Here is a 15,373-nt window from a genome sequence, read left to right as displayed (position 1 = left end):
AATTAAATTTTAAGGAACATTGTAATTACATATAAAATATGTATACAAATAATAAAAAATAACTATACAAATTTATAAAATTACCGATTGATTAACGTTGAGGTATATTTAAGATTTAAGCTCCTAAATTGAACCATTTTTTAACAAATATAATTACTTTAACACGTTTTTGATGACTTGTACAAATAACGTTTAGAGCATGATCTAATCTAAGCTTAGCCTTGTTTTTTTAAACATGTGCATAAATTAATATACATTATTTTATAATAGCGGTGCAAAATGGGTTAAAGTACAAAAAAACTCCGTGATGTATTGATGACTGTTATTATTGCTATTAACACTTTTTTGTTGTTGATCAAACTACATTTCAAACATGACGCGACGGTAATTATTTAAGGATTATCTGTTAATCTATAAGCAAATATTTTTTATGTATTCGGAGATTAACAGCGTCCATTAACGGAGGTATGCAAATTTTTCTATTTGGATGGTTAACGACCCCTGGAGGCTGCAACGAGTCTCGCCGCAGAACGTAAAGGGACTTCTTTTACAGCCCTAGTTGGTATTCATCATAGCTAATTTCTCAAATAAAGTAAAGAATTGTTTATAACTTACTTAGATATCATTCCCTGGTGTGCTTTTCAAGTATGAAAACTCTTGCGCAGTGTTTGTATTATAATATATAATACTGAACAATATAAATGCACGAGTATGTTTTTAGTGCTACAATTATAAGTAAAATCTTATTATATTTTGAAAAAATATTTATTGATTAAAAAAATACACGACACATAGAATACACAGAAAAGAAGTGCGATACTACTTACATTTAATATTATATATTAAAATAAGCAAAAATGCTTATAAGAGAAAAAGTTCATACTGATATTATTACGAAAATATGCATATCTACCAACACACAAACAATACATAACAAATTGAATTTAAAGTATATCATTAAATCCTCACACAGACAAAGCTTTTATATATTACTAATAATACTACTAAACAAAAAATGGCAGTAGTTATTAAAAATTAAAAAAAATATTGTTGTGCCAGCCTATATTGTGACGCTTAAAATATTCTACACAAATAAAAAAATATTCAATATAATTACTATAAACTACTCTAAATCGACGTTTAAATTAATATGAGCAAATCGTCAAAGTATAAAATAATTAAAACTAATTAAATGGACGTGATGCCGAAAATGTGTAAAAATGCAAAAAATACTATTAGGTAATTAGGCTTTTTAAAAATGGTTAAATAATCGGAGGCTTCAAGTTCTCTTCATGCTATGGACGCTTTCCCTGAGGAGTAGGCACATACGGGCAACCGAGAAGTTGATCGGCAATATGTCCTGCTTCACGAAGACCACTTAGAAAAGCTCCATGGACAGTAGCTGGATAGTTTCTCATTGTGTGTTCACCTGAAAAAATAATAATGATTTAATAAGAACAAATAAGGTTAAACATATATTTTATATACATTTTAGTATAGATATAATTTTAATATAAAACTATTAATGCGATTTACCGGTGACAGGGATGGAAGCTTATTAAATGAACTGTTGGTATGAAACTTTTAACGCGTTAAAGCGCCATAAAGTATTCCATCGGTTTTTAAGACACAGTTGGTGAGCCATTTTAATGTATTTTTTAATTATCGGTTATAAATTTTTCGGTTACACGTTGGGATGTCCGACAATTGGCAATAAGAAGCAACAGGAAGCTTCAATTCAAATACAATACCGTTTAGTACTTAATGCAAGTGTTATTGTTATATTAACAAAGGACAGCACGCAGTGGCGTAGCTATGGGGGGCGGGCCGCCCCGGGCGGCACTTGCTTGGGGGCGGCATATTCGCGATGGGATCGTATTGTGTGGTTCTTAACCCTGAATGCACTTAAACATATATTCACGAATAACAAGAGTAAGATTAACCAATTTATTATTTTAAAAATGCTGATTTTATGAAACTGCAAAAAATGTATGGGGGGGGCGGCAATTTTAAGGTTCGCCCTGGGCGGCACATACCCTAGCTACGCCACTGACAGCACGTTGCGATCTCAAACAACAGGCCATAAGCATTTTAAATTTTTATTAAAAATAAACATAATATTATATGAATATATTAATGTCCAGTGTATCTATAAAATAAATCCAAGTATTATCTTTTAGCGAAGCTGTAGGCATTTTTTACTCTAAAAAAATAAAACAGCAGAATCATTTCACTCTAAAGTCTATGTCATGACACCCGCTGTATTTTGACAATTGAAACAACAAAGCTACACCAGATAAAACCACGCTTCATATTGGGTTTGGCGATTAATTTGCGCCGCGTCAGATTAGTCGCGTCGCGATATGCAAATACGCTCTTTTTCCGAACGATGCAATTTTTGACGCAGAACGTTTATTTTATGTTTTCCAGTCGCGAAAAAATAACATAATGCGCGGTGTGTTTTTTCACCGTTGCAAAAATATTATTTTTCCGAATGACAAAAACTCGAAATCCATTACGCGCCAGTGGCACGTTCTAATTTCCAGGCCGGAACAATTAAACGGAAAATCCAGTTAATATGTAAATTCGTACGAATGTTTTCGTTTAATTCGAACCGTCAATGTCCGGTGTGGTCGATGCGTCCGGTTAACGCCCATCCGCCAAATGTACTTACAAAGGGGACTTGCATATTCATTTGGACATTTAATTGTGCTATGAATGAAAGGAAATGATCTTGGTTATTGTTTTAAAAAAAATCTAATTACATACTACATATGTTAAGTATGTTACTGTAAAAATCCGCTACACTTTAGATTAACAATACTCGAATAAGTGTGTCAAGACATAACGAGGTAATTACGAAAACTGTGGAAGCTTAACTTCCTATATATAATTTTATGTAAAGTCTTTTTTTAAATTAAGATCATATGTTTTATTAACTAATGAAAATAGCATGCTCATGTGCCAATTTATTGATAATTTTGCCAGATTATTTAATTGTTATATACTTGATCGTTTTTTCTCTCAATATACCCGAATGACTAGTGATGCTCTATGGTTCTTTATGCGCCTTTATTTTGTTTCAAAATCCGGGACAATAAGACGCTTCTTCTCTAAAAAAATTCTTTTACGTATTACAAAAACATTTGTGAATATAATGTTTATAATATAAATTGACGCGTATCTGCATATTCCAGCTAATGGATTTTGAAGTTGAATCGCCTTTTCTCCGATCAAAGGTCTACTAGCAAAAAAGTTATTTTGTGTGTATGGTGGGATTGCAAAGGGATTGTGCATTACGAAACTTTTAAAACTGGACGAACAATAACAGCAAGCTTATATTGCGATCAGCTGGATCGTTTGCACGAAGAAATAAAAAAGGCAATTTCGCAAAATTTACTCTTGATAAAATAAATGAACTTGGCTATAATCCACCTTATTCCCAAGACCTTGTTCTTTCCGACTACCATTTATTTTGATCGATGCAACACAAAAATTGAAATTTAGACGATGTGAAAATGGGATTGCCTAATATTATATGCGTGCAGTATTGATTTTAGATGTCACATATGTTTTAAATTAAATCATACAAAAATAAGAGTCATAATTCAAAGTTTCTCAGGAACTCGTTTTCACTTGCAATTTATGCCCGTCTATAAAACTATCAATGATAAAAACTTACCAGCAAAAAACAGCGTCGGAGGACTGGCTCCAATGCTAACAGGAGCCGCCAGCAAATCATAGTCCGTACCAGAAGATCCGACAGCCACAAAAGAGTAAGAACCCCTGGCGAACGGATCAGCGCGCCACCTGCGTTCAACAATGATGATATCATTTTTGTCAGATTCAATAAAGAGATTACATTCTATTCGTAGCGAAACGAAAAACAACGCTCAATATTTACATGATAATAGACTGACTCGATGTTTATTTTTTATTTTCATTTCTATCTTATAATATATGCATAGTAACCTTGTGACCACACATTCCTTGGGCTGCGGGACGGCGCTCTGTCCGAATATTCCTTTGAGAACAGCGATACACCGTCCGACTATGACGTCGTCGGTCACGTTCTCCATGATGGCCGCAGCCTCTCCGGCGACCAGCGCCAAGAGCACCGGAGCTGAATACAGATTCCAGAAGAGGAATAGTTCGCCTGAAAATTTAATTCGAAACATCTTTTAATTATATATTATTATAAATAAATGAAATTATTTACGTCTAATAATATTTTTTAGAAACGTTCTAATGACAAGCAAGGGTTGAAGATATTAGTGAATTAAATTATTATTTTGGATTTGATTAACGCTTTTAATACCAATTTTCGAAACTGTAATTTTAGTATTGATAGTAGAAATTTATTTTATTAAATGTATATTTAAATTTGTTCCATATTATTCATTAAAAAACTATTTAGTTTAATTTTCACCCACATAAAATGCTAATACATTCCAAAAATAATTTTGCTTTTAATTGAAGTATCTGCTAATTGCTGAATAGTGTTTGCCAGTAAGTCAAATATACAAGAAAGTAATTTTAGGTGCCAAACCTTTTTGGGATTAATATTTTACCGCCCATTAAAAAGACAAATAAACTGTGCATACAATATGCTGTTTAATAATGTAAATAGCACACACAGTAATATTATAAATAGTAGGATGTCGAGCTGTTAAATAAAGGTAAAATGAATCGTAAGAAACTAATAAAATTTGTAAGCTAACCGCATTTGAGACTTAATTTTCTAAAATGTCCGTCTATAAAACTATAATATATTTTATAAACAAATTTTTGTCATTCTATGAGAGTAAGGAATAAAATACTCCTTCTATCGTTACTTTTTCAAGTTCTACCAAGTCTATAAACTAATTCATTTCAAAATCTTCGATAAAGTTATTTATTGAAAAAGATGCAGGCGCACTGTTCCGTTGCGTTCTATTACAAAAAAGCACTGCTTGTGCGATTGGCTCTTTATTGGGCTCGTTTCCTATTCGTCCAAGCTTCCTCAAATGATCTGTATAGAATACGTGACACTCAGTCACACCACTAGAGAGAATCAGCGGCTAGCATTCGCGAAGGACAAGAAAAACAATTTTATCACAACACAACAAAATTGCAGCGATACAACAACTTCATAATTCGGTTGCTATGTTTAAAATACTTAAAACACGCTCATACATAAAGGCGGTGAAATGATTTACAACACTAAATTATACACAATGATCATAATCTCCTATACTAATATTCATTTATAAACACAACATATAGTCGCAAATATTTTTATTATTAGCACAAATTAATGTAATGCCTGCACTACATTCTCTGGAAGTTGGCGAAGGTTGGCCAAGGACGGAGAATATAGTGGGTTACTTCGGTCGAGTTCGGTTCTGACCGCTATAAAATCTCTCGGAAGTTGTTCGTGGTTACCGAGAACGGGAGATAAAGTGGGGGTAATTCGGTCAATTTGGACAGCTTCGAGCGTTTCCAAACATTGTCGGCAAACGGACCGAAGTCAGAGACCGAAGTCGGAGCTGCTCTTTCGAGCGCGAGCGGTGAGATACTTCCCCTTTCGCTCTCTCGCGTGTTAAGTGGCGGGAGTGAGAGAGATAATGATATGGTTTTTCGCAAACTGAGATAGAACGGGTAGCTTGGTTCAATTTCAGAATGCGCGTAGGCGTGCTATGGTCAACACGCATGTTGAGCGCTGCATCGTGGTCACGTGATCAAGTTATAATACCACATGCTTATCGGGGACTTCAACAGACTCTTACTGACATCTTTGAATATTTTAGGGCACCAAAAAAGATTAATTATATTTTTGATTGTATATTCTTCTAACAGATATCGTTATTATATTTGTTTTTATTTAAAATTAAATAATTAAAAAATAATTATTGGTACTTAATTTTGTTTAAAAAAATCGTTTCGAATATCCTTATGTATTTTCCTAGATCGGTTTATATAAATGTCACACCATAACGAATTTTTATTTAGAATCGATGGCGACAAATTCTAGGATAGTCACAGATGTAGTGTTCCTATTCTGAAATATAATTTTTATGCCTTATGGCATTTTGCAAAAGCCGACAAAGATTTTGCGTAAATTGAATATTTATGACCGAAAAGTTTTCACTGATATTGTATTGGTGAGTGCCCACACAATTTTTTATAATTATCAGTAGCGTAATTTGAATAATATGACAATTTGAAAATTGCGATTATTTGGCACATTTTTCGATCGCGCGCAAATATGCCAGCTGTACGTGACAGATGCCGCCGTCCGGACGTCATTCACGGCCGCCGTCCGGATGGCATATGAAATTTGCGACAGTCTGGTCGCAAGTCGTAAATTTCGGCCGACTTCAGTTGTAACTTCGGTTCGGACAACTTCCAGAGAGTGTAGGCAAGCATAATACATGTAATCTAGTTAATCATGTAAAAGACATTAACATGTTTTTATAAAATAAATCTTAAACTAATTATAACCTAGAACTTTTACTATGCTATTATGTTTTTTATTAACCATACTATCAAAAAAAGTTTGTTAATTCGATGCGAATTTTCAACCCAATATATTAAAATATATATCTATCTATTATATAACAAAACTTAGCAGTGATAAATTTTCATTATTGAATATCTAATTTCCATAATGCAGAGCAATTTAATTATTCCAAACTATCTCAAAAGCAAGGTGCACTTCTTAATTAAGTTGACCCACTTATGACGTCACCCCAGCATATTTTACCCGTTTTACTATCTCGTTAAATAGCCCCTTATAACCTATCCCAAATAAATTAATACTTCCCTTTTTAGCTAATAAATCAGTCGCTTCTTTTACGGCCTTTCAACGTTTTCTTAATTTTAACACGTATTAATTTCGTTCGGTGTGAATGCAAGCGGTCGGTTCGTTAGTTTGTGTATTAGCATAAGACCTCTCGGACCTTTTCTTTAGTGAAAATTAATGCGCGTGTTTTAATACGTAGCCCTTGAGGCGTAAAAGGATATTATAATGCCCCTTACTCGATGTTATATTTATTTATTAAAAAAATAAAGACGCCTTTATTTATTTAGCGCGGCGGATCTTCGGCGTTTTGTAATTAATACGGAGTTGCTACCTGTTTGCGGCGTAGCTGCCAATTTACATACGGTACATTAAAGGATTTTTGACAAAATATATTCATAAGTCAGATAAAATATAATTCGTATGTATCAAATGTAATTATTATTTCAAAATATCCTGTATTATTTATTAGGACCCGGGATCGGGCGGTCTTTGGAGGTAAGTCAAAGGTCCTAATCAATGCTGACCTATATTTAATGAAGTATTTCTATGTGAATCACTAAGAGGAAAATTCCTATACATTTTATATGTACATTATTCAGAATTGTCACTCGCATAGCACACATAGGTGTATGGTTACAGCTAAGCCCCTATTGGCAAATACAGTTTTAATTACGATACCTCTGCTTGCCGTCGTAGTGCCAACATGTCCGAACAGATTGGCATTCGGGTCCCAAAAGACTTTGTCAAAGCACAGCACCACTTTGTTGAGGTTTCCATAGCCGAGACGATGGATTGCGGCTACTTTCCACTCTGGCAACGGGGGTTGAAACTGGACACAGTTTTGCTGTACGGCGTTCGGAGTAGTAGCTATCTTCAATACCCCCAAGGGTAGTGTGCATAAAGCTATGTCAGCTGAAAATAAACAAAAAGGAATATGTTTAATGAGAAATATTATAGGTGTACTGCAAGGATCAAAATCAGGGTTTTTATTGTTTATACTGTATACTAATGAGTTGCACTTTTAGAGATGTATATTCTAATGGTAAAATAAATTATTTAAATAATGATTCAAGAACGATAAATTATTTAATATAAATAAATAAACATATAATAATTTAGTATTAAGTTAAAATGTGGGCCATTTTAGTTAACGTTTTTTTATGTTTTAAACCTGCATCATTTATATTATATTAAAAAAATCAAATCCCAATCATAATGTTAGTATCATTTACATAGGAGTTAAGTTTGTTATATGAGCTTGAAAAGGGTTTTAAAGCGACAGAATTTGCTAGTAAATTAAATAATGATTTTAATTTACAAAAAAATCGTGATGCGGTCAAAAGCTTAAAAGATAAAAGTCTGAAGAAGTTAGTTAAATCACAACCACGCACACAAATTCAAGAGCTGTACAGAAACGATTTATTTCTCGATCCAATTATAACGAGCGACAAAAAGTAGATCCATAACGTCAACAGAAAGCAGTCTGCATAATAGTATCTTAAAGTATTTACTGTTTGTTATCCCAAAACATTTACACGAAAAAATACAAGAAATCAATAAAACTGTAATGTCCAATACCCGCATAAGTAAAACAAAAAGAACCAATACAACAATGCACGACCACACAAGTAGTCAAACTTATTTTTTTATGATTGTATTTTAAAATTAAAATTTATTATCAGTAAAGATACGTAATTATGATTGTATACAGTTAATGATAATAAAAGTCTTTTTATTATAGGCTCGGCAAAAAGTTTCATTGTTTCCTGTGCCATGTATGACTATGTGCCAAGATTTTTTATAGGCGATGTGTACTTAAAATTTTATTGAATTTACAGCATTATGTGTAGAATCTCTGTTTTCGTTAAACGCTAATAACTTTCAACAATTAATGTCAATCGAGTTTACCGATCCCGCTTCAAAAGGATTTTGCTCGACTGCACTGTTTACGTTAATCGTATGGCATTTTTGGGCAAGGGTTCCAAGATTGTCAGCCGGGGTCGTTCCTCGTCACCTTCAGGCTGTGGCGGTGGCAGCTCTGCGCCCGTCTGGGCCCCATTAATCACTTCAGGCGCCCGAGACCCTTGAGGTCCCACTCCCACCATACCCTTTTCATCCCCTTCTTTTATTTTCAATTGTGCCTGACATTGGCCGCCCTATACTCTTTTATTGTACCTTTGTTTTGTTTACGGATAAACGATAGCGGTTATAAAGTGATTTGATCCAATTTTAAAACGCTACGATAACCCTGAAATGACTGAGACGTTTTGAAGAAACGTGTTTACTCACACCCTTAAAATAAACAGTCTCGTATGGTTAGACGTCGAAGGCTTTTTTTATGATTACCCGTTTATGATTCGCGTTGTAAAATAATTTATTTTACATATTTTTTGTTGTTGTTATTGAATGTTTTATGACGCTAGCGTTTGTTTATGATTTTATTGCATTATGGTAAAAGTTATAGTATATCGTTATATATATATTGGTAACCTTGGGGAAATTGGAGTTGTAATTAAACATTTTTTATGTTGTATGTTTTATTAAACTTTAATTTTATTTATAATATTAAACATATATAATCCATTTCTCACTATATGTACAAATATAACATTAAAATCCTATATAAATCTATCTTGCACTACTATATAAAAACATATATTTATTTGCGAATTCTGTGTTCAAATTTAAAATAAAATGTATAGACTATTATAGATCATCTCAACAGAATAACAAAACGTGAAACACAAGGGTAAAACTATATTCTAAATTAACTTTAGATATATTGGTATTTAACATTGAAATTGTTATTCACATAAAAAATAATATAGTGCTCCACATTTGATAAAAAAATGTATATTTCACAAATATATGTATGTAAATATGTACTTGCTCTAGCTTGTTTTTAATGTATCGATCGAGACCTAATCGATAGATAAAATAATGTTTAAAAAAAAACTAAGCATAACAGCTGAGAAAAAACGATCGGTTTTAATTGACGGGTGCCTTTCACGAGCACCACTTTCCTCAATTCACCCTTTGAAGTATCATTACGCCCCTTGTTCACTTTATTTCACTTTTCACGATGGGAACACTTTCTCTTCTCACCCGTCACATTCAGGTCCACGCCATTCCGAACTCGAAAAGGCAAATCGATAATTTCAACAGACTTTTTATCCGCCACTTCGACGCATTAAATCACGCGTTAATTCGAGAATAATAAATCTCGTATCCAAAAATAATAAGAAAAAAAATGAGCGGTGATTTGATCGTATTAAAATCCGATCTGGCCGCGGAGCGCTATTATTTAAATTCACCGTTAGATTTGATGTGTTTACATTATGTGTATACAATAATAATATACGTTTAAGCGATTGCCCGCTCGTTATGCCGTAATCGGATGGTTAAGAAACGAAGAAAAAAAATCAAAATCAGCATAGTCGAAATTATAGGAAATATCATATAATCAAAAGCATAGCGAGTCCATTCGATACCGATAGTTAGGGGTTCGCATTATGTATATTATTGCGGGTACGGTCGAGGTATGAGTGCTGTGGCTATGAGGTATGAATTGCATATGGCTATGCAGTCGATTTGCGAAAAATTGCAGATGATTTATGAGCAAGCTCCCATTTTTGTATGACCCTTTGTGGGGAGGTTGTTTACCCTGGCTGTATGGGCAGAAACGCATCATTGCTTTGATCGATTCGTATGTAATTTGCACAATATTAAGTTGTTATTATTTTAATATAATATATTATTGGTATGATTTATTCAAAAACATATTTCACTAAGTGAACTTTGGTAGAAAGTAGAATATTAGTAGTAAGCTAAGTTTTTGATCCCATTTTTAACCACACATGTAGAAAAGAATCAGAATCTTAATGTTGATTTATAAAAATCTAATAAATAGTAAAAACATTTCCTTGTGTGATTTTAATGTAAGACATAACTATATTTATAATACGCAAAAAAATACATGAGTAGGTTTTTATTTATTGTATATTTTACTAATTTATTTAGATAATATAGTAAATTGTTTAGTGCCCTAGAGTCGCGATCGCGTCCCCTTTTCTCGCCCGTTGCGGTCAGGGTGTCTGCACGAACTCACTAAATACAAGTATGTTTTCGGCGATATCTATGAAAGCCTGTGTGAAGTATATGTATGTATGTAGGTATATGAAATGTTAATTCAAATTCATAGTCATCAAAACGATTAAAATTTACAAAGAGTAATAATAGTTTTATAACTATTTAAATCAAAACCCTCAATTTAAAAGGAAAGGACTATACAGTAATATTATAAATACAAAAATAACGTAATGCTTACCTTGAATATTTAAAGATAACTGTGAGATAAAACAATGTAAAAATTACTTATTTTTAACCCACTCATTTCGTGATCGAGATTGAAATCTAAAAACGTCAATAATATAATACAATACATAAAAAAACAAACAAATATCAAGGGCACTTCGAAGTGCTAATTTTTCGCACTTATGTCGTGACATTTTTAAAATCAATCTTGATATAATGATTTAATTAAGTGTAAGGCGGATATGCGCAACCTTGTGGCGTATGTTGGCGATTTTTGGAAATGATAACTTATGTTTTAAAAAGAATAGCGAATTTGGGTTAACGGCGTCGAAGGTGTTGAGAGCAAATACCTAGTTTGATTTTATTTACGTCGTGAGTCGATAATATTATGTAGGAATATGCTATACGATGGACGTCGTGAATGTTGTACGGGTCAATAACGACCTCCACAATTATGATTTTTTGAAAACGAGTCGATATTTTTTGACCTTTGAATCGATATTGTTTTGTAATATATAATATTAGTAAAACTGACTGAATATCATCAATAAATATTTATTTTAAATAAAAAAAATATGAGCTTTTAATATAAAATATAATCAAGTAAAAAGTAAAGCTGTATGCTTAGTTTGACGTAACGTATTTTTACTTTAAAAATCATACAAATTAAAAAGTTATTATAAAAAAATATGAAAGAGTGAAAGAACTTACTGATGATAAATTAAAAGCTGCTCAACAATTACTTAAGGTTAATTTGACAGTGTTGTTTTCATAAAACGTATATTTTAATACGTTACATATTTACAAACAGCTATATTACCTAGTTCGCCCTAGATAGATTCAGACTCATTATAAGTTGAAAGTTAAAAATAGCACAGTTCACCTACAAATGTCATGTTGCTACTGTTAACCGTTTGGGAGGAGTTCTTGTAACAGACAGATAGACACATGAAATTTCCTAGTTCTTTTCTAGAATTAGTGGAATTTATAAAATTTGGTTTATTGTTGATTTTCCTGTTTTGAATCTACATTGGTATTTCTCTACTATTTTTTATCCATAGTTAGCATATTAGATAATATTTTACATATTACATTTAATAATGCTTATACCTCTATAGTTCGAACATGTCAATGGATCACCCTTCTAATATATAATATTTGACATATATTTCAGAGAATATGTTTTCATATTTTTTTATGTGTTCCAGAAGAGTATCCATGCATATATTTGTTAAGAAATATTAAAAAATCGTTAACACACATTTTTTTTCAGTGTACCAGAATGCTCATTTTTTAATTTCTCAAATAAAAAACATGGCTGTCGACAATGTTATTTTATTAACATATTTATGGCTTAATTTGTGTACCGGGCGAGCGCACGTTGTGAATTCACGCAGCGTGCATTGTGTACATTTCGATATAGGAGCAAGTCGTCTAACCCTCAATTAATTTCGCAATTTATCGTGTACGCAAAGCGGATGCAGTGGTCGTATCGTTGTCTGCGGGCCAGAATTATGGCCCGTCAGCATTAAGTAATGATAGGGTGTTGAATAGAGGAACGGTCGAACTAATTGTTGTTCTTTGATCCGAAATTGCGTTATTGAATCATCCTGATTTCGGGGGAGACTCGCTCCTCCGAGTTCACACTCGTAAAACCGACACGGGCCAGCTGCTGAGGTCACGGTATTTTTTCTAAATAAATAGTTTTCCAATTCGAAAGGACTTGGAAGCAATTAAAAAGTTAAAGATTTGCTACGTGCTAAGCACGATCACGACTCCCAAAATGAGCGCATTGCCGAAAATATGCACAGATCGTACTAAACATAAAAACGAACTGTTATAAACGATGCAATGTTTTACATGTTATATTTATATTTTATAGAATATTTTGGTAATAATCTGACACAATTTTAACAGTATTTTACCATATTTGTAGTTTTTAGCAACCTACAGTATTTTATTCAATATTAATTATTATTAAATTCAATTCAAACGTTGGAAATCACTGTTTTTTTCTATTGTATAATTTATTATAAATACAATATAAATTATTAATAAAAAAACAATAACAGAAATCATTTTGAAAAAATACGTACAATTAACTCACTCTCAGCTGTATAATAAGAAATTAAAAATGTGTGTAAATTATCTAACTACTCAAAAGGTTAAGGTGTTTGTATCCGTCCCTAATGTATCTTATATTTAATTACTATTTGTATTATTTTATCTTCTTAATTTCCTGTTGTAAACTATAAAATGGTTATAAAATAGCCACTTGTACTTAATTTTATATGTATGTATTTTCCTGTATTCTTAGTCTTGTGTTAAACGGTTAAACAGAAATAATCTAAACATTAAAATATATTCGTGCATCCTTGATTAATACCTATTAACCACAAAACATATTTTATTGTAAAGCTAATTCAAAATCAAGGTTCTGTCATATTCTCCATAAATAGATAGATCAGTGGTATAAGTCGTTAAATTTAACTCATAAAATAAATTACATCCTTAATAAACCCATGCCTTTTTATAAATTTATATCTTATATGGGAGTTGGAATTATTTAAATTTTATTATAATCCCGATTGATCAACAAAAATCTGGTTTTCCTAGCTTTCCTTATTTCAGAAATGAATATCGTAAAATATGGGTAAGTCATATATGGATATCAATTGAATATAAATATTTAAACAAGAAAGATAGGATTGGTCAAAAAGCATACCAATACAATTTCATGCATCAAACTCATATTTGCATAAAATATAAAATAGTCTTTGGTTTACATTATAATAAAACTATATAAAAATATTAGTTAATTTTATTTCAGTTTAAAATTTTTTTTATAACACTAACTTTTTTATGCAATTTGAAAGCAGTTAAACAACTTTCTTAAACGTTTCCAATGAGTGAATCAGTGACAACGGATGGTCTATTACTGATTTCATTGCCGTGAACGATACTTTTTCTGATTTAAATTCACGGCACCATTTTAACACATTATTCCTATTTATGAGCTAAAAAATGGCAATAAATGTCAGCAATTTTTTTTTCGCGCAAAAGAAATATTTTTGACAAGACCATTTAAAAAAAACACGAGTGTTGTTAACAGAGAATATAAAAGTATTTCGTACCTAATATTTGAGTATCGTTAATGTATTAATAACATTATAAAATTACGAACGTTTAATAAAGATATATTTTAATAAAAACTACATTTCTTTAAAATTTCACATTTGTTCCTTTGACAGAGAATTATATATTATAGATAGTGTATAAAAAAATAGTTCATAGGTTTAGCTGGTCAGTTTTTTTTTAAATCTAATTATAATTCTAGCACATTGTATGGTGATAATATATTTATAATTATGATGTCAAGAAACAGTATTTTAAATATATTAGTAGTTAATCCTAAAATAAAGTATTTTAACAATATTTTCTGGGTTGTGTATTTCTACTTTTTAAAGTTCCCTCGTAAAATATAATAAATTCTTACCACTAATTTGATATAGTGCTAAATATATTTTACGAGCTGAAGGTATGGCATAGAAAAAAAATCTTGGGTGTCAAATATTCAAGATTTCTACGTGCTTAACGCGATCACGACTCATCTCTTTAAATATGTATTTTTTGTCGTTATCTCGCTTCACGCCCGGCGATAGTGCCTGGACTTTTATCGGTAATTACCGATTAACACCTGACGGTATTGGCAGTTTAATTAAAATGCTTTTGTAAAAAAATCTTCGCGTTTAACAACTAGACTATCAATCAAACGCGTGCATTTGCATATTAACGCCTAAATTGTAATTTGTCCGCGCCGGTCCAGCTCGTTAGTTAATTGTTTTTTGTGTCTTCGGCGCAATCGATCAATCAAATAAGCGTTAATATTATTTGTTGAAAAAAAATATATGTGTGTATACATTTTATAATAAATATAACGAAATCATGGTTAATTGGACACGAAATACGTGCGTGAAAGTGCACGAAACGAAACGCAATACGGGATGGTTCGAAATAAATTGGATTTTTTTATTCATCTGCCTTATGATTTCAAGGCGTTTGAAGAGACCATTTAAACCAAAAATGGTTTATTGATACATAAATTATATTTTAAACATTTTTGTAAATTAAATAAAATAAAGTTGCATAAACAAACACAAAATATAATTTAATGGCATCGATGATTTTGGGTCCTTGAATTGCAAATCTTCTTGAAATCAGGCACAATATTAAAGAGCTGAATTTGGTTTGACGTCGAGCCTGTTCTTAAATTTT

At 31.8% G+C, this 15,373-nt stretch overlaps 1 protein-coding gene across 1 annotated transcript in view; it reads right to left on the bottom strand.

Annotated features, from left to right (window-relative positions):
* Positions 1-751: 751 nt before the first annotated feature.
* Su(var)3-3 (lysine-specific histone demethylase Su(var)3-3) overlaps positions 752-15,373 on the bottom strand; it is a 479,500-nt gene continuing 464,878 nt past the window's right edge. The window contains exons 12-15 of the mRNA XM_088199219.1: positions 7,463-7,696; positions 3,973-4,156; positions 3,683-3,810; positions 752-1,429 (exon numbers count right to left, since the gene is read on the bottom strand). Coding sequence (XP_088055345.1) covers positions 1,296-1,429; positions 3,683-3,810; positions 3,973-4,156; positions 7,463-7,696 — 680 coding nt within the window. The 3' untranslated portion in view covers positions 752-1,295. The remainder of the gene's footprint in view (positions 1,430-3,682; positions 3,811-3,972; positions 4,157-7,462; positions 7,697-15,373) is intronic.

This window comes from Plectrocnemia conspersa, unplaced genomic scaffold (assembly GCF_051122295.1).
Source record: "Plectrocnemia conspersa isolate PC_06_02 unplaced genomic scaffold, ASM5112229v1 ptg000012l, whole genome shotgun sequence".
NCBI lineage: Eukaryota > Metazoa > Arthropoda > Insecta > Trichoptera > Polycentropodidae > Plectrocnemia > Plectrocnemia conspersa.
Note: the sequence above shows the minus strand (reverse complement) of the source record. Positions and strands in the feature narration are given on the sequence as shown.